The following is a 27,801-nucleotide window of genomic DNA, read 5'->3' as shown; positions in this document are numbered from 1 at the left end:
GGGCTGCCCAGTGGAGGCAGAACAGTGAGTCAGGCTTGGAAGGCAGGAGAGGAAATTGGATCTCAAACTAGGGACCCGAAGGCGTCATGCTGGGGCAGAGCCAGGAGGCAGCGGGAAGGGAGGCCTGGGCTCACTCTCAGCTGCACCAGGGAGCAGACTTGGGATGATCACCTCTCCCCAAGATGCCAGTCCCCTTGGTAGATAGAGTTGAGCTCCACTGGTGGTTTCCAAACTGTATTTTGAAAACAGAAGGGACATTCATGTAAAGAAACACACAACCAAACTCACATATTTTCAAAGATACACATGTATCTAAACATTTGAAAATGGATTGGAAGAGCAGATGTATGAAGAGCAAGAAATGGGGTCAGGATGGCAGATTTAAAAACTAACAGAATAAAGAGAGGGGCCCTGCAGTCAGTGACTCATGTGCACCATGAGCTGAGGTTTCTGAGCAACTCATTTCTGTGCAGGGCCACAGCAGGTCAGGGAAGCCTCTGCATTCTGCAGGGCAGCTCTGCTCTCCACACCAGGAGCTTTGGCTTGAGCAAATGATTCTGCTGCTGAAAGAAATTTGACAACCACCAGAAAGATGCTCTTTCACTCCTCAGGTTATGAGGTGGCTCTGGAGCCTGACAAAACCACTATAAGACCCAGTCTTGTGCAGAAGCTGGGGCCCTGCTGCCCATTCCATATTCCTTTAACTTCACCCTATTAAATTCTTCCCCATCTTCCAAACAGGCTCCTCTGCACCTCCCTCCCTGCCCCACCCTCTTGCTTACCTATTCTGTGACCTTCTTGTCTGCTACGATCCAGCTCTAATACCCACCCCCTTGGCTCCCACAGTATTCGCCAGACCGAGAGCTCCTCCAGGGCAGGGTCTGGCTGGGAGCCTTTTCTGAGAGTGCGAGCCAGCGCAGGGCCCAGCAGAGAGTGTGTGTTCAGAGACTGGAACGGAGGGCATCAAGCAGCCTGATTCCCTCCAAAGCTTAGATAAGAAGCAGGTGTGACTGAGTACTTAGAGAAGAAATCCATCATCAGGCCTCTACAATGCATTGTTTACTAACTGGGAAATAGTACCAGTTTCCCAGGAAGGAGGATTACACTGTCCAGTAGCGCACGTATTCTGGGAACCAGGGACCTAAGCCCTTCACCAGAGAGCAGGAAAGAAATGGAATCCCATCATGTTCTGGATTTCAGTGCCAGCACTTCTACTTGCATTAACTTTATTACACAAATAAGACATTTACAAAGCACGACATGAAAGGTATGTAACAAAACAGACATTGGTTTTACAAAAGTGCTTACAATTTTTTTCTGTGTGTGTGTGTTTCCCCCCCTTTTTTTTTTTGTATTTAAATAAATAGTCTTGATGGCCTGTACGTTCCCAGGCTGCTCTTAACAGGGTAGTGGAGACATGTTTGAACTGTAACATGCTACGGCCACATAATCCACGCAAGGAATAGACCCTGAGGAGAGGCTCAAGGCAGAGTGGGTGTTGGGTGACCCTGGGCAGGGCTTGGCTGGCCACTTACCACACGGTTGCCACTGGGGCCTTGATGATCAGGAGCAAAAATCAAAGGAAAGATTTGAGCTCCCCAAGGCCAGGGATTTGGCCCTGGTTGATCCTGTTAATGTCAGCGCCTAGCACAGGGCTGGGCACAAGTTACCACTGGCTGAGTGCTGAGCTGAGCTGTACTCACCACGTTCTGAGTGGTGCCTGTTCTTTGCCCTCAGTCAGCTGTCACCATCTTTGGAAGGGAGAGGAAGCAGGTTCCCTTCTTGGGCTGCACCTGTGCCTAGCCCGCCTGTAGATCCCAGAGCAAAAATGACATATAGGCTTTCATTTTAAGTGCCAACTTCAAGCATTTGAACTCTGAAACCTTATCCAGACTTAGTGAGATAGAGCTGCCATTGATTAGCAATGTCTGCCATGAGTAAAAACAGAGACAACGGCTGCGTATGTACCATGAACTTGCTTTCCCTGTCCTAGAGTCTCCTTCCAAAAGCAACATAACAGGTTAACCACAGGAGGAAGGCAGACTTGGGCTAAAACATGCTGATTAGCAACCTCTAGAGGAAAATGCATCAGGACACCAGGTAGTTCTAGAATCACAGGATAAGCTTGGGACAAATGGGCATCCCCTGAAAACATAAATCATGGTCATGTGTAGCCTGAGCCCTTTTGTTTGGGGTGGAAGAGTTGTAGCAGGATGGATGTTATGCAGCTGTGACTGGCCTCTGTTCTCAGGGGTGGGTGGGGCTGGCTCCAGGAAGTATTGGTGGGGAAGCTCAGAGGTGCCAGTTGGAATCCTGAGGTTGGCACTCTCACCTAGGCAATGGGCACCCTCTCTCTACTTAGAGATGGATCCAGGGTTAACATTCTGACTGCCATTTCACCGGGCTCTGTTCCCTTTCCCCCATGAGGGATCCCCCTTCCATCGAGAAGACCTGGCCCAAGCACCACTATGAGAGGTCAACAAGTAGCCAACAGGGGTCCCCAACTCAAACCTGCCCAAACATTTAGAAGAGTCATGGCACAGATCAAATACCATCTCTGCTATGTTTCCTACATATACGTTGGATAATTAGGTAGGGGTAGGGTCTCTCCCTGACCCCAGAGTTTTCTCTTTCCTCTCCTTAAAATGGCTAGTGCCTCTTCTGGTCCAATATGTCACCGCCCTCTCCTTGATTTCCAAACCAATGGGGGTATTTCTTCTCCCCATTCCCTGTCTATCCCCCCTGCCTCCTAGTCTGGGCAAGCCTCCATCTCTGCCCTATTGGGCCTCTCAGGGTTGGTCACTGTCTCTTCTCTTTCTGAATTAACTTGACATAACCAGACAGATGGAAATGATAAAATTAGAACATAGCTTTCCTTTGGGGACATCCCACAAACACTGTAGAGTTTTCCAGACAAAAGCAACAGAGTGGATAACATTGGGGGTTGTCAGCTATTCAGAATTCAGAGATGGTTCCAAGGAAGTAGTAAATAAAGGCCAATGTGGGGGGAAAAACCTGTAAATTAGAAGGCCGTTGGCGTCGCACAATTCAATTCCGCCTTTTGCTATTGTAATCAGCTGAAGTTGAAGAGGACTCCTGTTTAAATGGGAAAAACAGGCTGTTTCCACCCTGATTCCAGATTTCAGGGAGTTCTGCCTTCCAAAAGGAGGACTCTGTGGTGCTCCTGGTGGGTTCTGGTTCTCAGCAGGAGAGGGAAAGGCCAGGCCTCAGGAACCGACCTGGCGGTGGGCAGGATGGTGGACGGGGGTGGATGCGGAGGTGGGTGGATTCCTGGCCGCAGCTTGGACACTGGATCTCAGCGGCTGAGGGGCAGCTGTGGGGCGCCCATGGGCAGATGCGGAAGTGCCGGCAGCGTTAGTACTGAAAAAGGATGACCTGCAAGAGGAGTGCATGGGAGGTGACTGAGCTGGGGGCCTGCCCCACCCTGCCGCCCCCCAGAGAACCTCAAAGGCACAGAGAAGAAGGGTGGACTCAGGGCCCAGATCTGAGTTTAAATCCTGGCTCTGTCAACTGACTTGCTGTGGGACCTTGGGCAACTCACTTCACCTCTCTGAGCTTGTTTCCTCACCTTTAAAACAAGGATGACAAAATCTCTCTCTGAGAATCAGAGAGATTCAATGAGATACAACAGCAGCAGCAAAAGCCTTCTGGGCATTTCACCCTGCACCTTCCGTGCCTGATTTCATGGAAGCTGCACCACAGCCCCGTGAGGGAGTTCCAACATTCTATTTTACAAGGAGGGCACTCAGGCTCAAAGAGGTGGAAGCGAGTGAGCCCATGGGCACATGGCGAGGAAGAGGACCTGGCACTGGAGGCCAGGCCTGGCCCACAGCAAGCTCTCCCTACCAAAGCACATTGCCTCTACCTCTCCGAGGTCACCGTGACTGTAGTGGCTGACTGCTTATTACCCACCGGGCCATGGGCTAAGCTTCACATGCGCTTAATCTTCACATGCACGAAGCCTAGAAGTGCGTGGCTCAGACATGCTGGGCACCCAATACACCGTGGGAGATCAGGACTGTCTGTCCCTCTCCCCCTTCCACTCCCGCCTCTAGCACTTGGTTGACATCTCACTGCTGCTGACACAGCCAGTTCCCTGAAGTTCAGGTCAAGGATCACTGGCTGGCTGGTCAATGGCGATGTGTCATTTCACAGTAAAGTGTGAGGGGCATCTGGTGTGCATGACCACGTGGCTGTTCCCTTTCTGATCAGGAATGTTACTTGCCCAGAATTGGTTATCACAAGGAGGTGATGGAGGAAAGCAATGAGGATGATCTCCATAATAGTGATCATGATCATAACCAACACCTAGGGAGCATTTTCTGTGTACCAGGCTCCGTGCTGGGCTCTTTACACACATTATGCATTTACTCTCTGCAGCAACCCTAGGGAGTGGGAACTATTATTATCCCCAGTTTGCAGATATAGAAACTGCAGCTCAGAGAAACTAATTGCATTCCCAGATCTCACAGGAAGGAGGTGGCAGAGCTGGGATTCCGAGTAGGCCTAAATCCAGAGTGGCCAGGGTGGGCATTCCTTCCCCATCCTGGCCACTGCTCCATTTTGGACTCCAGGATGCCTGGCTGTTAGCCCTTATTAAGAGATGCTCTCTCAAGAGTGGTGACCCTGGTAGGACCCTTCCCCTCCATGGGCCTCAGTCTCCTCCACTGATCAATGACAGCTTGGCCCTGATTTCTGAGAACTTTCCAAGTGTTGAATTTGTGGGATCAGGGGACATAACCAGGAAGAAATATGGATCTGGAACCTCACAGGCACCAAATGATGATGCAGTGGAGGCAGGGGATGCTCCCCTGAGTGCTCAGAGCACTGTTCTCCAGGCCAGGCCAGTGGTGGTCTAGATGAGTGGGTTCGGGGGCCAGCCCCAGGGGGACACTGAGTCTCCTCACAGCTAGGCAGGCTCAGGCCTGGAGGGACTTGGAAGAAAGCCCAGGCAATCCTGTGCTGGCCACACACATCCCACACTCTGCCACCCACCAAGCCCCAGGAATCTGAAGAGTTGTGGATAAGAAAAGTCCCCAGGAGCTGGCAGAAAGGCCTGACAGGGAGAGGACAGAAGGTCATGAAGGAGGGAGAGACACTTTCATGCAGACTTTCTGGATACAAAGTTGGGGACACAGCCCAGCAAGGGAAAACTCTGGCTCAGCAGCCAAAACCAGGGGCCAGAAACTGTGTATAGCCAAAACTGACAGCCCCCAGCGTGGCTTATCCCCCAGGCTAAACGAGACAGAACCACAAGCTTAGCTGAGCAACCAGGAGGCAAAGGCTTCTCTCCAAGCACTGAGCCCAGCCCTCTGCACCTCCAGGGCCCACTCCCTGCCCTCCATATAATGTCCAAGACCCTCTCTCGATGATCCTTTGTTCTGTGGCCCCCATCGGCTCTCCCCACTTCCCTGGACTTCAGCCACACTGAACACCCCCCAGGGTCCCCTCCGACCCAAACTCCTCCATGCTCTGGGCCTTTGCACATACTGTTCTCTTGATGTGGAATGCCCTTCTTCTTGTCCCCTGTCTCTCCCCTAGAGCTCACCTCCCCCTCTTCTGGGTCCTCTAAGGTCATGTTTCTCGCCTACTCCAGCTGCCTATTCCCCTGCAATGTAGCTGCCCACATCCTGTGCTAAGCCACAAGCTCCCTGAGGACAGGGATCATGTCAGCTCACTTCTGCAGTCCCAGAGCCAGGTCTAATAGGATGAATCCCCTCCCACAGGAAGGGACAGCTCTGGGGCAGGTGGCTGTAGGATCCAGGCCAGTTCGGCCCATGCTCACATTGTGATTCTGGATGAGCGCTGCTCTGTCTGAGCCTCAGGTTCTGCAAGTATGAGATGGAGGTCATCAAAATCATCCTCCCAGGGAGACTATGAAGGATGAGTTCGGAGAGAGGGCTGTGTACACAATAAAGCGCTGCACAAAAGGAAGCAATTACTGAACCACGCAGACTTCAGAGTCCGACAAACTCACTGCATCCGTGGACAAGTCATGTCACCTCTCTGAATCTGTTTATCTCTTTACAATGAGAAGGCCATCTCTATGTCCACAAAGTGGCTGTGAGGTGTGAACCAGATGCCATGTGACAAGTAGCTGCCTTGAACAGAAGGAGCTCAGCAAACAGCAGCTCTTCCTGTGAATGTGACAGTCTCAGCGGCGATGATGTTCCTGGAGCATGCTCACTCACTACAGACTCTGCGGGATTTTGCGTTAGGCATTACCATTTACTTACAAATGTATCTGTCCAGGGCTGCCTGTACCTCCACACCATACACATTCTCCTGTGGTGCCCAGCACAGAGAGCTCAGTACATACTAGGTGTACTGAGCTCAATCAGGAGGCCGAGCCAGAAGTACCATCCTAAAGGAGCGGTCCCTACCCCGACTGCCCATTAGAATCACACAGACTGAGTATTACACATGCAAATCCCTATATACCACCCCATCAGACTCTCTGAGAGCAAGGCTTAGGAATCTCTGCCCAGGTGATTCCGAGCACACCAAGACTGGGATCTGCTGAACTGGAGGGCTCCTGACTCCAGCCCTAACGCTCTGACCCTCTCCCTCAGGACTGCCACACCCACTGACCTACTGGGTTCCCTGCCTCCTACTGGTTGCCTCCAACCCAGCAGTCTCTGAAGACTGCTACAGTGATGTTTCTGCAACAGGCCCTCCAGGACCCCACACTGCCGCAGGATAAAATACAGACTCTTCCACCTGGCAGCCTCAAGGCTCTTGCTTTCCTCCTCTCATCCTCCCAGATGTGCCTGCCAACAATGCTGAATGGCTCAGGGTTCCCTGAGAGCTCTGGTGTCTAATGCCTTCCCTGATGCCTCAGCTTTCAGGCCTGGCCTTAGAGGTTCCCTCCTCTGGGAAGTCTTCCCTGCCTCTCTCCTTTGCCCCCTTCCCCCTCCCCAGCTCCCACGGCTTCCCCTGTCACACTGTATTGTAACTGTTGGGATCTGCCTCCCCCTCCAAACTCCGGCCTCCTCAGGGGCAGGGACCACACTTTACTCATTTCCACTCCTGGCAACAGACTCAGGGATGCTGGGCACAGACAGGACACAGGAAATGTCTCCAAATAAACAAGTGAATTAAAAAATGCAAGGTTCGGCCAGGCTCGGTGGCTCATGCCTGTAATCCCAGCACTTTGGGAGGCTGAGGTGGGTGGATCACCTGAGGTCAGGAGTTCAAGACCAGCCTGGCCTACATGGCAAAACCCCATCTCTACTAAAAATACAAAAAAAAAATTAGCTGGGCATGGTGGCAGGTGCCTGTAATCCCAGCTACTTCGGGAGGCTGAGGCAGGAGAATCGCTTGAACCCAGGAGGTGCAGGTTGCAGTGAGTCAAGATTGTGCCATTGCACTCCAGCCTAGGTGATAAGANTGTAACTGTTGGGATCTGCCTCCCCCTCCAAACTCCGGCCTCCTCAGGGGCAGGGACCACACTTTACTCATTTCCACTCCTGGCAACAGACTCAGGGATGCTGGGCACAGACAGGACACAGGAAATGTCTCCAAATAAACAAGTGAATTAAAAAATGCAAGGTTCGGCCAGGCTCGGTGGCTCATGCCTGTAATCCCAGCACTTTGGGAGGCTGAGGTGGGTGGATCACCTGAGGTCAGGAGTTCAAGACCAGCCTGGCCTACATGGCAAAACCCCATCTCTACTAAAATACAAAAAAAAAATTAGCTGGGCATGGTGGCAGGTGCCTGTAATCCCAGCTACTTCGGGAGGCTGAGGCAGGAGAATCGCTTGAACCCAGGAGGTGCAGGTTGCAGTGAGTCAAGATTGTGCCATTGCACTCCAGCCTAGGTGATAAGAGTGAAACTCTGTCCAAAAAAAAAAAAAAAAAAAAAAAAAAAGCAAGGTTCTCATCCAGTCTCTGACTTTGAGCTATCTGGGCCTCAATGTTCCCATTTCTAAAATGAAAGGGTTGTCTGAGAGCACTGGCTTTCAAGGCTAACTGTGAGGTGTCTTGGAGCTGGGAGGGAAGTGAGGCTCCTCCTCTCTCCACGGTTTCACAGAGCAGCTCCATTCACCTTCATCTGCACTATGGACAAGTTTAAACAAAGGGTTGCAGTGCTTCAGAAACAATACCTTGAAGCCCTGGAATGGGGACAGCTAAGCACCCTTTTTCCTAAAGCCTGAGACAACCAGAAATCCTGGCTCCACAGAGGAGGCCCTGCCAGTTGACCAAGGTCACTGGCTGGCCAGCTATCCCTGAGCCCCATCAGCTCAGGATATCCACTCCCAACAGACAAGAACGAAAAGGAGGAACCAGTGAGATGGTGGGAAGTAGGGTGATGAGTGATATAAGCCCTCCCTGGAACCTCAAAGCTTGAGTAAAGGAAATACACAAATCTGAGACAGACAAGGGCAAACTGCCAGTAGGGAGTTGCAAGGAGGCCTTCGGAGAGGCCATGCACACAGAACGCGCCAGCAGCTGCTCCAGTGACTGCTGTGGCGGTGCGGTGGGGGTCTCAGCAGGCCTGGCAGAGAGGGTCTGTCACAGTGCAGCATGGTACCAAATTGTTAACAGGGGATGCCGCCAGAAGCCCATCCTCGACAGGGTGGCTCTGACCCACCAGACCCAATCTGGCTCCATTTACCTTCTCACCCCGGTTGGAGAGCGGCCCATCCATATCGGCTTTGAGGTGGACGGGGGGTGCGGTGTAAGGCAGCCGGCAGTGCACCTGCCCGCACTGTACCTGACCTGTGGACGAGAGGATGCCTTGGAGCTCATCCCCCAGGCTACACACAGGATCCCACCTGCCCCGAGCTCTGCAAACTGGAGCCCTGAAACCAGTTTCATCTCTGCCACTTACCTCCTGGGTAACCCTGGGCAAGATTTCAGTAGGATTGGTTGTGATGCCTTTTTTTTTTTTTTGAGACGGAGTCTCACCCAGGCTGGAGTGCAGTGGCACGATCTTGGCTCACTGCAAGCTCTGCCTCCCGGGTTCATGCCATTCTCCTGCCTCAGCCTCCCGAGTAGCTGGGACTACAGGTGCCCACCACCACGCCCGGCTAATTTTTTGTACTTTTAGTAGAGACGAGGTTTCACCATGTTAGCCAGGATGGTCTTGATCTCCTGTCCTCATGATCCACCTGCCTCGGCCTCTCAAAGTGCTGAAATTACAGGCGTGAGCCACCGCGCCCAGCCAGTTGTGATGCTCTTTATAGTTTATGAAAAGCTATGTGATAGTGAGGTATAACCATCTAGCTCACTGATAAACAAACACTCCTAAATAAATATGTGCTTTCATATTCATGCACATGCAAGAAAGGCTGTACCCTGCCTATTCAGGCCCTGCAAGCAAGGCTGTGCCCCATTTATTCAGACCCTCCTCAGTAAGTTCGTATCTCTTAGGTATTACCATGACTTTACCCATGCCTCTTAGAGGACTCTGTTCTCGTATGTCACCGCTCTCTTTACAACTGCAACCAACACCAACATCTACCCCCTACCCTCCCTGTCTTCCTCCCGGCTTTATTTTATTTCCTTAGCACTTATCATCTGACTTAACTGCATTTTTTTTTTTTTTTTTTTTTTGAGACAGAGTCTCACTCTGTCACCCAGGCTGGAGGGCAGCGGCATCATCTCTGCTCACTACAACCTCTGCCTCCTGGGTTCAAGTGATTCTCCCACCTTAGCCTCCCAAGTAGCTAGGACTACAGGCATGCGCCATCACACCCAGGTAATTTTTGTTTTTTTGGTATAGAGGGGGTTTCACCATATTGGCCAGGCTGGTCTCGAACTCCTGACCTCAAGTGATCTGCCCGCCTCGGCCTCCCAAAGTGCTGGGATTACAGGCATGAGCCACCACGCCCAGCCTGGCTTACTGCATATTTTTATTATTTATTTTATATTATCTGTCTTTGCCAACTAGAATGCAAGCTCCACAAGGGCAGGATTTTTTGTCTGTTTTCTAGATTCTAGATCTTTGTGGATTTCCAGCACTTAGAGTGAGGCATGGCATTTAGTAGGTACTCTTAAGTATTTGCTGAATGAATTTCCATACCATATTCCAACAGCTAAAACTGTTGGGGAAAGTCCACCTTTGTGTAGGATCCAAATATCTCATGCTTCAGCCTGTTTATCAATACAGCGGAGAAGTCCATTGCTGGTCTCTTCTTTAGGCTTCATTCTCTTTGGTCACAGGGAAAGGGCATTGTAGAGACACTTACAACTGATATATAAACCAGGACAAGTCACTGTTCCCTTCTGAGCCACAGTTCTCCCATTTGTAGAATAAAGGAGTTACATTAAATTGGGAGTCTTCACCTGGGGTGTTCAAGGAGTCCATATACAACTTCAGATTACTTGGAAAATGTATGTATATCTACATTTTTCTGGGTCTGGTTCCAAAGCTTTTATCAGATTCCAAGCTCAAAGCCTCCAGGAAACTCAGTATTCTGTGACTTTAGTTAACTGCAGAGCAAACTCTACAGAAAACTCATTTTCTGGGGTCTGGTTCTAACACTTTCATTAGCTTCCCAGCTCAAGGCTTCAGAAAATTCACAACTCCATGACTATAGTTTACCATAGAGCAAACTGCTGTGGTGACTCTTAGTCAGTCATGCAGCAAGAGGTGCAGGTGCACACACCCCCAACCACCCCCAACCTCTTCTTCCCCAAGCTGAGTTCCACCACAAGGGTAAGTGGAGAGGGCACCTCAGCCTCTTCTCTAAGCATCAAAGACAGATCTAAGTTTGGTCAACAGAGTGTACGGACAGAGTCTTGGTGGGGACTCTGGAAGTCATGGCCCCAAGTCCAAAGGGATCATCTAGATTTCTTATTGACTTTACACCAAGTATTAGCAGGTAGCTCAGAACCCTGGTACTTATAGAGCCCCTGATCCTTGGCACCTTTAACAGGCTCTGTGCAGCCTGAATATAGTCATTGTTGAGAAAAGAAAGGGGGAAAATGTCACTCCTACTGAGCAGATAGTTCAGAAATGGAACTATATAGAGACATGGTTTCCAACTGGCAGCCTAGTGCGGAGATAGGGCTCTGCACTCCTAGTTCTGCCAACCAAAACCACTCCTACCATCACAAGAGCAGCCAATACTTATGCGGCACTTGCTGAATGTTGAACACTTTCAATTGGTTACCTCATTTGATGCTCAGAACACTGCTTTGAGATACTCTTATTATCCTCATTTTTACAGATGAGGGAATGAGCATTCAAGAAAGCTAAGAAACTCACCCACTGTCACACAGCTAGTAAATGGCAGGGCTGGGATGTGAAGCCTGGCAATCTGACACCAAAGCCCACACTTGGTCATTAAGGCATACAGGCTCCCACTAACTTACAGTGGGCCCTTGGTTTCCTCATCTATTCAAGGAGATGGTGGCCTCTGATATTTAGAGACGCAGTCAGTAGAGTATATGGCATATGGTCAGTAAGCAGCAGTTCTCTCTCTGATTTCCCTTCTTTTTCCCTGTTACATGGAGCCAGAGAAGGGAGGATTTGTGTGTGTGTGCATCATAGTCATTTCTATTTTTTTGGTCATGCCCAGCATGGAGGAAACAATTGATGGGAATAACTTCAAAGGGAAAGACAAATCTGTGATAGGCACCTGCTCAGCAGCAGATGCACTGAACCCTCATTCTCCAGAAATCCCCGGGGCTCCTCCCTCACTCCTCCAGGTTCCCGCTCACAAGTCACTTCACCATGACCCGCTTGCCCCTGCATCTCCGCCACAATGCTCCCTGCCACGGACATGCCTGCTCCCTCCCTATGATTTTATCATCTCCACCATCTCCCACGCTGTAGTAAGCCCCAAGAGCACAGCAGCTTTGGTCTACTGTGTTCACTGTCGTATGCCAGTGCAAAGAACACAGAAGGCACTAAAGATATAGCTACTGAATGCATGAATGGTGTCTCACAACCCTGTGAGGCAGGCATTATTGACATCCCAGGTTACAGATGAGGAAACCAGGGCTCAAGGAGGTTAGGTGACTTGCCAAAGGCCTCACACCCTGGACACTCCCACCACAGTGGCCTTCTGCACCCCAAAACACACCCATGCCACGATGCTTTCTGGGCCAGGGCCTGCGTACATTCCGTTCCCCCCACTTCAGGTACCTCACTAAATCCTATCCATCCTTTCAGTCTCTGCTTGCTGAGGGGCAGACCAGCCCCTTCCCTTCCACTCCGCAGCATCTCCAGTCACTTCTATCCAGCACCTTTCCTACAGGAATCATCCCACTTAAAACGACACGCCTAGTTATTTTTCCATGCCCACCAGAACGCAGGCTCCACAGAGTAGGTACCTGGCACAGACTGGGTGCTTTGAAAGTATTTTTTGAATGGCTAAATCGCTTGCCTCTACGAAGGACTCCACTCCACCAAGGCACAGCCGAAGATTTTACCCCTCTTCCCCAACTCCTAGATCCAAATGACTTCGGGTCCCGCTTCTTCACCCACGAGGCTCCCCAAGACCCCCACCCCACGCCTCGGCCTCAGCCGCCCACGCGCGCTCCTCCGCGCCCCCTCCCCGCAGGCCCAGAGGCTCTGGGCTGTGCGGTTACTTACTCTCAATGTAGCCGTGCAGGGTGACCATGCGCGCCCGCTCGGGGCTGCTGAACGGGGTGTAGTGGATGTCATCGGACAGAGTGGAGGGAAGGCGGGAAGGGGGCGCCCCCGAGGGCGGCACTGGGTGTTGCGGCGTGTGCTTTTTATGACGCGCCCGGCAGTTTTGAAACCACACCTGGAACGACAGCCTCGGCAGCCTCAGCCTCGCTGAAAAGAGTCGGACGCGCCGCCAGGGTACCCCAGGCGGGACCGCCTCGTCGCCTCCTGGAGAAGGATGGCCACGTGCACGCACGACCCTCCGCGCCGAGCCCAGCTACGAGCTCCGGGGCGTGCCCGCGGTCCCCAGGCCCCGCCCACCCCGTCCCACCTGGATGACTCTCCGGCTGAGGCCAGTCATGTCCGCCAGCTTCTGCAGCGTCTGAGCGTCGGGGTTGTTGTCCTGCGCGAACTGTGCCTGCATAACCTGCGGGGCGGGGAGGGCGGTGAGGCGCCCGCACGCGGAGACTCCGAGACCCCGGCCCAATCAGCGGCGCCAGCCCGCAGGCCACGCCCCAGGCAGCTGCGGCCCCTCCCCGCCACCCGGGTCCGGGCAGAGGGGTGGAGCCAGGAGACCTTTTCGGCCCCGCCCCCGCCGCCAGCGGCTTGCCACGGTACCTGCAGCTGTTCCGCGGTGAAGGACGTCCGCGCGCGCTTGGCCGGCTTGGGTTGACTGTCCTGTTCCGAGGGCACTGCCCCCTCCAACGTGAGGCCGTTCCCTGGGGGCGATAGAAGCGGCTGACCACGCGTCCCCATCTCTTCTAGTGGCAGCCTGGAAAGGACGGGGGTGGGGGGAGCTTGTCCCTGGAAGGGTCAGGAGCGGGAGTTGGCTGGGAGCGGGGATCCCAGGGTCCTAGTCCCTGAGCTCAGTCTTTGGGGAAGGGGTTTCTAAGCGTCCGCTCAGTACTGGCCACTTCTTACACGACCGTACCACGTCTTACAGCCCTGAGAAGAGGTGGCGTTACCTCTTTATACATGGGAGGAAACTGAGGCTCAGAGAGAAGGAAAGCCCCTGCTCTGGCCCTTTCGACTAGAAGCTGAAAGCTAGCTGACCCTAATGCCCCAAACTGGGCTCCATCCTGACGAAACTGGGGGAAACCAAAGGCTAGAGGAAATAGGATGCAAGCAAGTAATGGAACTATGCTCCTAATTTTGTAAAAATGAGCGGAAGTAAAAAAGGTTGTAAGAATATACAACAAGGTGTTGGCAGTGGTTTACTTTCCAGGAATGTGATTATGGAAACTTTTTACTTTCAGTATTCCTGTAACTTTTGAGGTTTTTTTAAAAAAAATCATATGTTGCCTTACTTCTCTAAGGGTGAATTTTGTTAACCGGAGTATATGTTAGATATTCTCTTTCCACTCATATTACTTTTACAATCATACTAAAACACTAACTATATTCCCATTTTATTTTTAATACTTCATTGTTCTGAATATCCTCAAAGTCTCAGAAAATTTCCATAAGCACAAAGAAGAAAATAAAAATCACCAGTAATTTCAGCACTCAGAAATAACCATTGTTCACAATTTATTGTAATTTTTTAATTAGGAAAAAATTATATTGAAGGAAAAAAGCAAACACTGTAACATACATGGAAAAAATCTGAAAAGATACACATTAAAATATGAAGGAGGCAGCATTTGGAGCAATCGTTATTTTCTTCTTTTGCTTACCATCTTTTCTAATTTTCTACAATGAATATGTGTGTATGTGTGTGTGTGTGTGTTTAAAAAGTGAAACAGTAGCCAATACTGAGGGCTGATCAGTAAGAGAGACCAGAGGCCCCAACCTTCAAGTTCCTCAGCATGTTAAGTCTGTGGACAGGTGTGGCTGTGAGAGCTAGGATGTAATTGGCAAGGCTGTGACTACAGGTGGTCCTGGTTGGACCATGTGTGGAAGGAGCCTGTGGTCACTGTTGGACCACAGTGTGGGAAAGCTCTGACTCCTGGGTTTCCATCCCAGCTCCGCTGCTGACTTGCTGACCACTGCAGATAATTTCATTGCCCACCACTGCAGATCAGCAGGCAGCAAGTGAAACCCAAGTTCACTAGATGGCCCCTTAGACCCACTTAGTCCTGATCCTGGCAGGAGAAAATGATGGCCCTGTTATGGCCATGGCCAGGAATACTCTGGCAGTCCCTGACTAGTCCCCAGGCTGGGACCTAGAAGTTGAGGAAGCGTGGTTCATACTCCTCCCCAGAGGAACTGGGGATTGGGCAGACACTTGGTGGTATTAATGTCCCCCAGGAAAGCAGACAGGGCAAGGATTGGTGTGTTGGTTTTTTAGATGGGAAACTAAAACAGAGGCAGCAACATCCCTGAAGCCTCCTTGGCTTTATGAGATGGGATTAAGGCGCCCTAGAGCTTAGGGCCAAGGTGGTATGGTATGGTATGGTATGGTATGGTATGGTATGGTATGGTATGGTATGGTAGTTAAGAGGCTGGGCTTTGGAATAGGCAAATCTACTAGTATATAACTTTTGGCAAATCCTGTTTCTTCTTCTGTAAAATGGGGACGTGCCACCTACTTCCTAGGGCTGTTGTAAGGATTACATAAAATAATCCCTGTTACAGAGAAGTTAGCAGCTTTCACAGACCCTAACAGGGGAATTAGAGAAAGAGTCCCTGCCTCTGCCCACAGCCAATTACTGCCCTTCCCCAGCTCCATTTCGTCTGTGTCTCGGTCCCCAGGATCCCTGAAAGACCTGAATCTTGTTCCTGGGCAATCTGGGGAATCACAGTGGCAGAGCCAGAAGAGATTTAGGGATCATTCTAGTTCAGTATCTGTCTTGCACAGATGTGGGGACTGAGGCCCAGAGAGAAAAGGAAACTTCATATGTCAACACAGTATGTGAGAGCCTGGTCTCCAGACTCAGAAACCTGGTTCTTTCCCCTTGTAGTTAGAGACCCTGGTCCCGGATGAAAATCCCTCCTCAAACCTCTGGCTTGGAGCTGCTAGTATAGGAAATGGGAGAATGGGAGCCAAGTCATCTCTCCAGGACTGGCCCAAGCCTGGTCCTGGGCAACTGGAGGCGATGAGCCCCGGGGCCAATGAGAGCTGTCCAAACGTGGAGTAGGCTGCCCGGTTATGAGAACCATTTCTAGGGTTCACTGAGTGCCTCCTGGCCTTACAACACATCAGCTCGTCTATCTTTGGGAAGGTGTTCTGTCGTTAACGCTATTTTACTGATAAGGAAACATAGTTGCAAAGGAGGGCAGTGACTTGTAACTTCCAAGCAAAAGATCGAGCCGGAAGTGCAAGATCTGTGCGCCGCCCCAGCCCTACGCTGCCTGCGGAGCTATACCTGGAAGGCCCAATCTGTAGAGGAGTGTGGGTGGTTCCTGGGGTCCTGGGGTGGGGTGGGGAGGGAAAGGGCTGGGAGCAGAGGTGCCAGGCGGAGCAGGTTGGGTACCGTTCTCGGCGGCCCTCTTGAGGTTCTCAATCATGGTGTCGTAGTGGATGCGGCAGAGCACCTTCTCCTCCACCAGGCCGAACTCCTCACCAGTGGACAGCTGGCGCTTGCACGAGAAGCAGGCGAAGCAGGCCAGGTGGTAGGCGTTGCCGCGAGCTCTCCTCACCCAGTCGCTGGCGTAGATCTGTCGGCCACACCGGGCGCACTTGGTCCCAAATCGGCTGCAGGTCGAGAGGACAGGCACTCAGACAGGCCAACCTTCCTCCTTCCTTCCACCACCCAATGGCCCACCAGCCCCTAGGCTCCTCGCCTGTAAGTCTTCAGCTCAGGCATTAGCCTTAGCTTGGACGCACCAACCCTCTACACCTAGTCCCACCTAGGAGGTGAACTGATGGGTGATTTTTATTTTATTCTTGGTGTTTTTCTGAATTTTCCAAATTTTCTATGATGGTCACTTATATTTGCATATTAATTTGTTTGTTAAAAATACATCACAAGTTAGAAAAAACACAATAATAGTAATAATAGGCAAGTTGTTGCCTTACCACTTGCCCAGCAAGATTCTAATTGTTTTACGTTGATTATCCCAATTAATCCTCATTTTGCAGGTGAGGAAAATGGGGACCAGAGAGGTAAAGTAACTTGCAGGAGGTCACACCGCTTGTAATGATAGGAACCCTAGTCATCCTGACTCCAGAGATGAATATAAGCTATAGCCCCAGCTGCACAGAAGTGCAGTTTCTTAGACGAACAGACAGATAAGCACTTACTGGCTTTGTGACCCTGGGCAAACTGTTTAACTCTGAGTTATCGTTTTCCTTGTCCTGCACTGAACTAGATGACAATAGCAATGACTACTACTGTTTGTTTAATGCTTTGCAGTTGGCTAAGTACCCAGCAAGTCCCTCTGGAGCCTGTGACATTCTATTAATGATACTAAATGTTAAAAGACAAAATAAAATAGAAAGTCTGGATTGAATGTCTTCTTGCCCCTTAAGCCTTCCTTGATTCTATCTCTTCTCCTTCTCCCTTCTGGTTTTGTAGTCTGGCAATCTGGGTGCACCTGCCTCCAACACCAGACTGGAAGCCCCTCCAGGAGGCAGCAGAGTCTGGTTTACTCCATCCCAGAAGTCAGCCCAGGGCCTGACCCCGGGCACCAAGGAAAGTGTGTTTTTTAAAGTGGATGACTCACCTATGACTCTGTCCCAACCCTGGCAGCCTGTTTCCTCCGGTACACCCTCTGTTTCAGAGAACGGTGCCACCACTCGCCCAGCCCCTGAAGCTTGAAAATCATAATCATGCACTCCTCTCTCTCCTCAACCCCTCATCCAGCCAATCATGGATGCTGTTGGTTCTGTTTCCCAAGTATCTCTGGGATCCATCTCCTTCTCACCATCTCCACTGTTGCCCTCCTAGGCCAGGCTCCCATCATGCAATCCTCACTGTCAACTTCCTCCCGGGTCTCCCTGTTTCCCGTCTGGCCCCTGCCAACCCATCCTCTACAGAGCAGTCACAGCAAAGTTTCCAGCATGCACATGAAATCCTGTCTCTGCCTTGCTTACAATCCTATGGTGGCTCCACTCTATCCTCAGGATCTGGTCCAAAACCCTTGGGGTTTGCAAAACCCCAGCGACCACATCCTCTTCAGGCCCATCTCCCTAACCTTCAAGATATGCCGCCCCACCGTCCAGGCATGTGTCCCAGTCAGCCACAAGGGAAGGTCACTCCCAGGTCTTTATGGCTTCCTCTGAAGCACTTTCCAACCCCCAGGCCTTTGCACTGACCTACCCTCCCCCAGAGTCCCAGGGCCCCTGCACCGCTCTCTCAGCGCTGACCACACTGGTTTGTAAATGTTTCTGGCTCTTCCCTTCCACCCCTTCCACTTTCCTAGAGTTGGGGGCCTGGGGTTGCGGGTGGGGAACCAAGAAGATTTGCCTCTGCGTCCCCAGGGCCGGTACCCCTCCACCCGGGGGAGCATTCGGAATCGTCTGTGTGTGCACGGAGGAAACAGTCCGGCAAAAACGCTCTGGTTACAGCCTGCCTGCCTTGACAAATTCAAGCAACTGTCGGTTGAAAAAAACAGCGTTGGGTTGGACTGAGTGCAGGAGCCCAGAGGCTTCTGCCAGTCTCCGCTCCCAGACTCAACCTCAACTCTACAGTCTCCGACAAGGAGCGCGAGAGGACCCTTCCGAGGGCGGCGCGGTCCCCTCAGGAGGCGCTGAGCACCTTAGTCTAGTCCACTGCTCCCCTAAGCGGAGGCGGTTCCGGACCTCGGAAGCGCGGCTTTCCCAGCGGAGTGCCCAGCCCAGCTCACGGTCTGTGTTCCCCGTCCCGCCTTAAATGGGAGAGGAAACCTCTTTGCCCAACCCAGCCTACTCCCCCTACTCCCTCTACTCCCCCGAAGGGCCGACCCCGGGTTCTGCCACCGGGCTGATGGTATCCGGATTGGGAGTTCTTTCTGGCCTCTGAGGGGAGGCTGGCTTCTGATTGTGTGTGCTGCAGGAGGAGGGGGAGGCCAGCCGCGCTCAGACGGGCCGGGGTCCTGGGGCGCAACGCCTTCACTGCACCCTCTCGGTTTCGTTGCAACCCGGTGAAGTGGGGACTCTGGCATCGGGTTTTCATACGAAGAATCGAAGGTTCAGAGCTGGCGAGTGGTTTGCGGAAACTCCACAGAGTGTGGGGCTGGGGTTGAGGCCCCCTCCAAAGTGCAAGAAGTACCTAGAATCTGCGGAGCAACTGGACTGGCGACGAGGCAAGCTGGAATCCCGCATGGATGAACAGGAAGCGGGGCTGGTCTAGCAGTGCCGCGTCCTCACTCCGGACCGCTGATTCTGGAATCTCCAGCGCGCGGGGCCAAGGGCCCACCCGCCTGGAGAAGGCAGTGAGTGCATCCTCAGGGAGCGGAAAGAGCCGAAGCAGGGAAGGTCATGGCCATCAGAAGCCGGGCAACAGCGGCTGAGCCTTCTGTGCGCTTGGCTCACGGGATTCTTTCTCCTTGGCCAGGGACGAGTCAAAGACTCTCTGCGCACCGCGATCTTCCTGCCCCTAGAGTCCCCGACGCCCGAGTCCGTTCTGCGCCTACACAGGTAGGTCACAGTGTCCTCATACCCTTGGTCCGAGGTAGGCGCCGCTAGTGACCTCTCAGCAACTTTCTTATGCTCCGCGTGTCACCCGAAATGCTGGAAGCTGTCCCAGCTCTAGGATCCTCTTGCACTCCTCGTGGCTCAGCCCAGTTTAAGAAATCGTCCTCGCGCTGGAACCTTGAGGTGGGGTTAGGGGGGATTATGTAGGTTTGGTTGCATTGCAGACTGCCCTGCAGCTTGTCCCCGACCCAGGACAGGAGTCACCAGCATGAAGGGCACGAAAAGGCTTATCGATCCAGGCTCTGACAAAACGACATTCCTTCCCAGGCGGGCTGCGAGGCCGGAGCCACCGGATTCCAGAAACAGCGAAATCGGCGGCGGAGACAACGAAACTTCAAGAAAGAGATGTGCAGGAACTGCCACCAGAGCGCCAACGGGATTAGGGGGTGTGTCTACTGCCACCCCAGCTTTGCTGTGAGGTCCGGGCCTTGCGCGTCCCTGGATCCCGGCATGTGAAGGGCCTAGATGCAAAGGACCCACGGCGCTTTGGGGATGGAGAAGTGTTCGACAGATACTGCTCATCCTGGCAACTGCTAAAAGGAGTAAGGTGGGCGTCGCGCACCGCAGTGCCCCTACCCCCTGAAAGGAGAGCAGAGATATCTGGGTACTCATGGTCGTAGGAAGGGAGCTCTGCGCCCTTGACCAAGTCAGACTCACTTTCCCAGCCTACTATGCTGGATATCTAGTAAGCGCTTGGTAATTATTTGTTGGATGAATGAGCCTCAACGAAAGAGCCCATCTGAGTTTCACCTCGACCCCTTCTTCCACTATTAAGCTACCCCTTTTCTGCACAAGGAAACCAAACCTCAGAGTGGAAACGCCAATGTTAGTTACCAAGCTATTGAGCCAAGAGGCCGAAACTCAAACGGGGGTTCACTTATTTTAGGTTCAAGACGTTCTTGAAGGCCTTAGATCCTGTGAGGCGAACAAGGTGGGTTGGAGGTGGAGCCCTAGGTATTCTCTCTGCCCCTTCCCTTCCAGGTAAACCCGTAGGGGAAGAAGCCAGGGGGGAAAGAAAAAAAACAAACAAAAACCAGAACCAGCAATTAAGAGGTTAAAACGACCGTCTCAGAGGTCCCGGCCCTGAGGCTCCTCCCCAGCTCCCCTCTCAGTTCCCCCAACATCTGTCCCCCAACAGCTGGCCGCCGATGGGCCGCTCTCTGCGGCGGTGGGGGGCCGCTTCCCGCTCCGAGCTTCCCCTGGGACTCTCGCTCTGCGGGAGGGGGTGGGGTTCTCCCGCTGGAGCCCGTGACAGAGCTTGGGCTCAAGGCGGAGGGCCAGAGAAGGCTGGGGGCTTGCCTGAAGTCGTTTGGGCCTAGCTAGGAAGAGGAACTTTAGCCTCCAGGGCACTCACTGAACCCCCACCCTCATAAACACGAGGGGATGCAGTTAACCCTTTACTCCCCACTCCCATTGTCAGAAGGCAGGAGGGCCAGGGACCACAGTGACCTGATATTGACAAAGGTGCTCCACTCACAGGCCTCTGAAGTCACTCCTGCCCCAGTGTTGCAAGATCACCCAGGGAGCCACATATCAGAAAACACGGTGGGTGTGCACCAAACTGGGCAGGGAATCTTAGGATCAGCAGAGAGGGGCCCCATGATGCATAGATGGGTGGCTGATATATCTCACCTATAGAAGAGTATGGGGGTGTTTAGGGGCAGGGATGGTGGAGCCAGGCTGCTGTAGGGCTTATGTAGTCTCTACCACTTAGCCGTGTGACCTTATCTCTCAGGGTTTCAGTTCCTCAATCCCACCCCAATGCCACCATAATGTGGGATTATGAGAGTATCATACACACAAGGTGGACCTGAGAATTAAATGAGATAAAGCAGGTAAAGGGTTAGCCCAGTTCCTGGCTTAGACAAGAACTCCATACATTCTGATGACTGGTGTCCTGTGTGACTGCAAGCAATGGCACTTTCTCAGTACATTAGTCTCCTCAACTATACAATGGGCATGATGTTCCAGCAGGCTGAGGGAGCCAGGAGGGCACTGCAGATCCGGCCATGCCCTATTGTAGGGCAGCAGCTGCAGGTATGAGAAGCTGTCTGGGGCTGTGGTTGTTGGTAGCAGGGGAAATGTGAATGTCCCGGAAAGGAGCACTATTTTTCTTCCAGAATTTTCTTCCATTTTGGAAGAAAACAGAAAGAAAATGGTCTTAACAAAAGGTGAAGAAATTAAGAATCCTATCACATTTTTCTGGTGGTAATTTTTTTTCCTGCTGGGAATCTCAGGGAGTAAGGGGAGGTAGGGATCTGGTTGAACCCACAAGGGCTGGTGAGGATCCTGTTTAGAGTGTGAATTGGAGAAACTGAGACAGAGTCCAGTGGCCTGGCCAAGGACACAGAGCCAATGAGAACCAACCTCTCCCAACAATGCAAATGAGCCAGGAGCAGCACTGGACTTCCTTGTCTCCTCTATGCTTTGCTGACCCTCTCCCTGGTGAACTTGGAGTTCCTTCCTAACCTTTAATTCCCTGAGCCACCAGTGCTAGCTCTGCCAATGGAGACTGAAGGAGGGTCTATAAGATAATGTCAAGGAGCGACAAGGTGGGGGATCGAACCTAGGCGACCCTCTTCCCTGGGGAAAATACCAGAGGTTAGAGGACCATGGGATCTCCATACTTTGGGCAGAGTGCTCCAGTCCACATCCTACCAGACTCTTGATCCTGGGCTTCAGGAAACAGAAGCCTAGAGAATCTCAGCATGTGACCCCTCCCTGGGCCCCAGCTCCTTAGAGGAAAATTCTGCCTCCTACACCACCATTCACACTCTCTCCAGGAAGAGCTTCCTCATAGCAGCCACCCAGAGCTTGGACTGCATTGCAGTGCAGATAATAGTCCTTGCCTGGCACTTGACCGGCTTTTTCTTTCCTTTTTTGTGGGTTTTATTATTTTTGTTACAGGTGGGGCTGCCAGGGATGGGTTATGCCTGCAGGGAGAGAAATGATCAGAAGAGCCACAATTCTACTCTCAACCCAGGGAATGTGAGCTTTTACTGCCTCCATTTTCTTAACCAGAAATCTGGTTTAGTTTTGCTTTCAGGGCTCTTGTCATTGGAAAAAGATTAGTGCTCAGAACCTGCAGCCCAGAAATGGCCCAGCCATCCCTCCAGGCAGGCTCTGCTCCTCAGGCTGCGTCGGGAAATGCCATCATGGGCTTGTGCCCAGCATCCACCCTGCCAAAGATGACAATGGTGATAATCAAGGCATTCATGCCAACCGCCATTTAGGGAGTCTTTATGGAGACTTCCCGCAAGAGTGGCCTCTTTGGCAGCTCTGGGAGACAGCCTTGGAAAGGGTGAACTAAGGGAGGAGAGATTTAGCAACTTGCCAAGGTCACAACTGGCCAGACTGCCCCCAGTCTCCTGCCTCTTCCCACAGTGGCTGCACACCCTACTCTCTACCCCACTGCAGTGGGAAGAGGACTCCAGAATAAGGGGAGGCTCTCAACAGTGGAGTCAGGATCCGTATTTTGACTAGTTTCAAGGTCTAGTAAAGCACAGTATCCAAGGAGGCTCAGTCCAGCATGGGCATGAGCTAAGGCTGAAGAAGCAGAAAAGAAATTTGGGCAAGTAGCAAATAAGACTGCCAAATCTATTGTTAGGAGAGCCAGGAGAGGTGTCCTGGTGGTGCCTTAGTCTATAGGAGAGGCCCAGACACCATTCTGCTGGGGTTCCCAAGCTGGCACCCTGAATTTAGTCGCTGAGGAATCCAGGAAGCCCCCAAGCATCATCTAGCATGTTTTTTTGTATGTATGTTTGTTTGTTTTTTGAGACAGAGTCTTGCTCTGTCACCCAGGTTGTAGTGCAGTGACATGATCTTGGTTCACCACAATGGCCGCCTCCTGGGTTCAAGCAATTCTCCTGCCTCAACCTCCTGAGTAGCTGGGATTACAGGCACATACCACCACACCTGGCTAATTTTTGTATTATTAGTACAGATAGGTCTTGATCTCCCGACCTTGTGATCTACCTGCCTTGGCCTCCCAAAGTGCTGGGATTACAGGCGTGAGCCACGGTGTCCAGCCCATCTGGATGTTTTATACTAACTGGAGTCAGACCTAGAGCAGGGAGGTGGCTAGACAGTGACTGTAACCTCCATTTCCTGTCCTGGCCAAACCAGTAGTCAGATGGGACAGTGAGAGGAGACATCACACTTTGGTTATACACCATTAACCCCCTTCTGACTACACACACAGAAACACACACACAGACACACACACACAGCCATCCAGATTCACAAATACATTCATAACACACCCTTCATCCCTCAGTGTCTGGGTGGAGGCCCTTATGCAGGAATACCCCCTCAGAGGAGAGGGTGGAGTGGAATGATGGGATTTCAGAATCCCCTCACCTCACCCTCTCACCTCCAGATCCTAGTCCAGATGTAATCCTGTCCTCACTACTTTGCATACATGCACATGCACACATACACGCACATACACAGTCTCAACATTCACATACAGACACCTACTCTTGATACCCACACAGGAACTAAAAGATGAATGTTTGTCCATAAATGAACACACATGCTATCCACACACCCCCAACCCTTCCCAGTGATGCTTTCCCCAGCACTACTGCACAGATCCCAGACAATGCAGACACACAGGCACTCCTTGCACACTGAGTCCTAGGCCACCTGGTTGAGCTGTCCCCACCCCACCCTAGCTGCACACTCTTTCACATCCATCCCATAAAGGAAGAGTCTGTCTCTTTAACCATGCTTCCCATGGTTTCTTCAGAGTACCCTTGCCCCAAATGCTGCCAACCTCCCCCTAGACTCAAGATCTTCTCTTTCCAGATCCCTGGAGGCTCAGTGCCAGTGCACAGGAGGAGATCGTCTTCCACCATATTCCCTGATTCCCAGAGGCTCTTTCTAGGGCAGGGGTCTGGCCAGGAAGACTGAAGCCATGACGTCTTCCTATGCAAGGATAGGAAGGATGTCTGTGGGTTGAAGGGTAGTTATAGGGAAGCAGCTTTCTCCACTTTTTGAGAAAGCACTTGGAAACAAGCATCCCTCTCAGGAACCAACTCCTCATCATTCTCCTCCGATCCCATAGGCCTGGTGGTCCAAGCCTCCGGCTGGTTGATGCCTCCCACTGGGATCAGCAGACAAGGCCATGACCCTGCAGTGACCTCGATCCCATAATCAGGTCAGGTTCAGGCTTCATGGCTAGAAGTGAGACCCAGGCAAGTGGTCCAGACGCAGCAGAACAGAAGGATGCGCCAGGCTGCTGTCGGCTGCTGGGACGCGGCCTGCAGTTCGCAGAGCGCAGCCCGGGATAATCCCACTCAGGGCTCTGGGTGCCCGGTTCTCCCACTTCCCATCCCTGCGGCGCAAAGGCAAGGCCTAGACCCTGTAGAGGCCAAAGTTGGGCCAAAACAACAGCGAAGCTGGGACTAGAACAGGCGCCAGGGGCCCACGCATGACCCCAGACTCGGAATGCGACACTCCAGTGAAGCCGGGGAATGAGTTGAGATGGAGCTGGAGACAGAGGTTGGGGTTCAGGACGAGGCGCTTGGGTATGGGATCGGATCTGAGACTGTTGTGGGGCTGGTTCTTGGGGCTGGAGCTTGGGGCTGGACCATACCCGAACCCAGAGCGGAGCCAGGGTCAGAGCCAGGGCAAGAGTCCGGAGCCCAGCTCAGCGTCCAGCCCAGCATGACTGATGTCCGAGTAGGGTTGGAACTCGAAGCCCGAGTGCACTGGAAATGCAGCCGGACGACGGCTAGGATCCGAGTGGGTCCGGACCAGAGCTGGGGACGTCAGAACTCCACCGAGGCGCTCGAGGTCGGAACTGGAGCCTGAGACTTAGGCAGGACCCGAGACAGAGCCAGAGACCATACCGAAACCCAATGGACCGCGAGGACCGAAGGCAGATCCGGGGCGCGAACCTGTGCAAGCACCAGCGTGCTGCCTGGAGCTCTGGGTTCGCGCCGCTGAGTGCCGGCAGGCTGGGTCAGCGCTGCGCGCCGGAAGTGTACTGCGGACGCCGGGGCTCTGGAGCTAGAGACCACATGCCGCAAAAGTGGCCTCCGAATGCGCCCGGGGCCAACCCTCTGCGACACCGCTGCCCCGGCGGCCGCAGCCTACCTGAAGTAGTCCATCTTGCAGAAGATCTCCTTGTTCTTGATGTAGCAGCTGTTCTGCTGCCTCAGCGACGTGCGACACACGGAGCACTCGAGGCACCGCACGTGCCAGATGAGGTTGTTGACCTGGGGAGGGGGCGGGGACGGGGGTCGGCTCAGCGCAGGCCTCTTTCACGCCGGGCCCCAGCCTCCTGGGTCCCATTTGCAGTCAGAGACGCTGAAGCTCAGAAGGTGCATGCGATTCCCCTGTTTTTCTTGCGTAGTACCGAGACTCAGGGAAATGGAAATAAACTCTTCCTATTTTTCAGACGGAACCCGGGGGTGCAGACGAGACCCTAAGTCTTGCCCAAAGCCTCGCAGTCGGGCAGGCGTGGAGCCAGGATTTGTAAGTAAGAGGACGTGGCGCCTGCGGTGCTTTCCTGCAGTCTCCTGTGCTGCGTCCCACGCCCAGACAATATGCACTCAACACCTACCCCTGTCTCACCTTGAGCAGATACCGGTCCAGGATCTCGAGGCCGCAGCTGGAGCAGATGTTCTTGCCGGCAGACGGCACGGAGGAGGCGGCAGAGGGCGGTGAACAGACAGATGGCGTGCTGGGCGTACATGGGGAGGCCCGACCCTCGTCCTTGTCCAGAGCTCCTGCCAGGGCCTCGGCGTCAGACTGCGCCTGCGGCGGGGGAGAGGAGAGAGGAGCGCTGACCTGGGCACCCAGAGTTGGGGCTGCCTCGGAGATAAATCTGGGGCCCCCGAACACCAATTGACAACGAAATCTCCCCGGGACGATGCGCCGTAGACTGAAGGACAGGGATGGAAGGGCCTATTGGAGAGGAAGGGACGGCGCCAACTTTTAACACGCGCATTCTGGGTGCTAGGAGCGGTTAAAGCCAACATTCCCGGCCGGAAAACCGAGGCTCAGAGAGGAGCGGCGCCCGCCGGGTGTCCCCCAGAGCGTGAGCAGCGGTTCGTGGCCGGAAAGCCTGGCCAGGTCCCCAGGGCCGGGCCGCTGGAGGACTGGGCACCGCAGGCAGGGCCAAACGGACTCACCATGGCGGGCGGCGCGGTCCCTTCAAGACAGCGGGTGGTCGCTTTGCAGCCGGACCCTGGCTGGGCCATCACCTGGGGGAGGGGGGAGGGAACGCAGGCGGCGGCTGCTGCTGAACTGGCTCCGCGCAGCCTGAGCCCAGCGCCTCCCCGCGCCTGTTATATAAACCGGCGCCGAACAATGAGTCCTAACTTTGTAGTGGGCATTTAAAGCCCTTCCCCACAAAAGCGGTGTCTCTCTAATGAAGCAATTTGAATTTGGATTGGATTTTTTCCCTCTCTCTCCCCCTCTCCCTGCACTTAACCCGTGGCTCTTGAAGTAATCGCTTAGTTCCCTTGCAATCCAAGCCTCTGAGGGGGGAAAAAAAACACGCGCACACACACACAAACTACCTGCAATTAGAAATTGTCGTGAATGCCCAAGATAAGAGGTAGCCAGAGTGTCAATTCCAACTGTCAATCAGTGAGATCCATCAGGCCGCCCAAAGAATTGCAAATTTGATTTTTTAATGGTAGTAATTAAAAATCGAATTTTTTCTCTCTCCACCCACCCCTCCCCCTTCCTCGCTCCCTTCTCCTCTCGGCACAAAATGCAAAAAGGAGAAAAGAGAGAAAGAAAGAAAATAAAAAAGAGATGGGTGAGGGGCGGAGGGTGGTTGGGGAAAATAAAACCCCGAGCGCGGTGAGCACCCGCCCGCCTGCCCGCCTGACACGCGCCGCGAAATTGAAGCGGCGATATTGACACGGATTCAGGTGCCTTTCGAGGGCCAGTCGGAGGGAAACCCGGAGCAAAAAGGGAGCGAGATCGGGGCGAAACGGGACCAAAAAGAGAAAAGAGAGGCGCTCAAGGGGAGGAAAAAGCACCCTACAGCCCCTCCGCGCGCCCAGGACCGGCCCCGCGTCGGGATTCTCAGCGCTGCGCCCGCACAACCCCCGGCGCTATCAGCGCCTATTCAGACGGACAATACCGGCCTCGCCTCCTCTTGATTCGCCTGTGTCTTTACTAAATCGCTTTTTGAGAAATTCCTCCAACATTTGCATAATGTGTTCCCGCTTTCCGCGACCCCCCCCCCCCCCCCCCCCCCCCCCCCCCCCCCCCCCCCCGTCGCTTGCGCGCGCTCGCACACTCACAAGCACACACTCACAGGCTCAGCCTCGTACCCCTCCTTCCTGCAGCCGCCCGCCACCCGGCTCGGCCCGGCTGGGTCCCGTACCCTACCCGACCCCGACTTGGGCAGCTCACCCAGTCGTTCGCCGGCTCACCTGGTCGGTGGCGAGGCCGCCCTCGGCCGGCAGCCGGCAGCCCTCGGGCAGCGCCGGGGCGGCGTTCTCATGCTTCCAGTACATGGGCCGGGGAACCTCGGGCTCAGCGGGCGCGCCGCGCGGAGAGCTGCGCCGAGGGGGGCCACAGCCGCAGTGGGAGCAGAGGCTGCTGCAGGAACAGGAGGAGAGCGGAGGCGCCGGCCCCGCCGCCCCTGGCCAGGCCCCAGCCCCGCCTCC

At 53.3% G+C, this 27,801-nt stretch overlaps 1 protein-coding gene across 4 annotated transcripts; it reads right to left on the bottom strand.

Moving 5' to 3' along the window:
• Positions 1-1,185: 1,185 nt before the first annotated feature.
• Positions 1,186-27,795, bottom strand: LHX6 (LIM homeobox 6). 4 transcript variants are annotated; one of them, XM_017884238.1, is made up of 10 exons: positions 27,565-27,795; positions 26,305-26,376; positions 25,734-25,927; positions 25,265-25,386; positions 16,020-16,240; positions 13,222-13,322; positions 12,935-13,030; positions 12,568-12,742; positions 8,638-8,741; positions 1,186-3,396 (listed from the first exon to the last, which is right to left on the bottom strand). In XM_017884238.1, exons 3-10 carry the CDS (start codon positions 25,863-25,865, stop codon positions 3,376-3,378), a joined length of 972 nt encoding a protein of 323 aa, XP_017739727.1. In that variant the 5' UTR covers positions 25,866-25,927; positions 26,305-26,376; positions 27,565-27,795; the 3' UTR covers positions 1,186-3,375. The 4 variants fall into 4 exon arrangements, with proteins under 4 accessions (XP_017739727.1, XP_017739723.1, XP_017739724.1 ...); XM_017884234.1 differs by having other exon boundaries at positions 25,745-25,927; positions 27,565-27,789; XM_017884235.1 differs by lacking the exon at positions 8,638-8,741 and having other exon boundaries at positions 25,745-25,927; positions 27,565-27,789.
• Between the last annotated feature and the right edge of the window lie 6 nt (positions 27,796-27,801).

This window comes from Rhinopithecus bieti, unplaced genomic scaffold (genome assembly GCF_001698545.2).
Source record: "Rhinopithecus bieti isolate Rb0 unplaced genomic scaffold, ASM169854v2 scaffold_13710, whole genome shotgun sequence".
In the NCBI taxonomy this organism is placed as follows: Eukaryota; Metazoa; Chordata; class Mammalia; order Primates; family Cercopithecidae; genus Rhinopithecus; species Rhinopithecus bieti.
The sequence above is the reverse complement of the archived record's forward strand: the minus strand, read 5'-3'. Positions and strand labels throughout refer to the sequence as shown.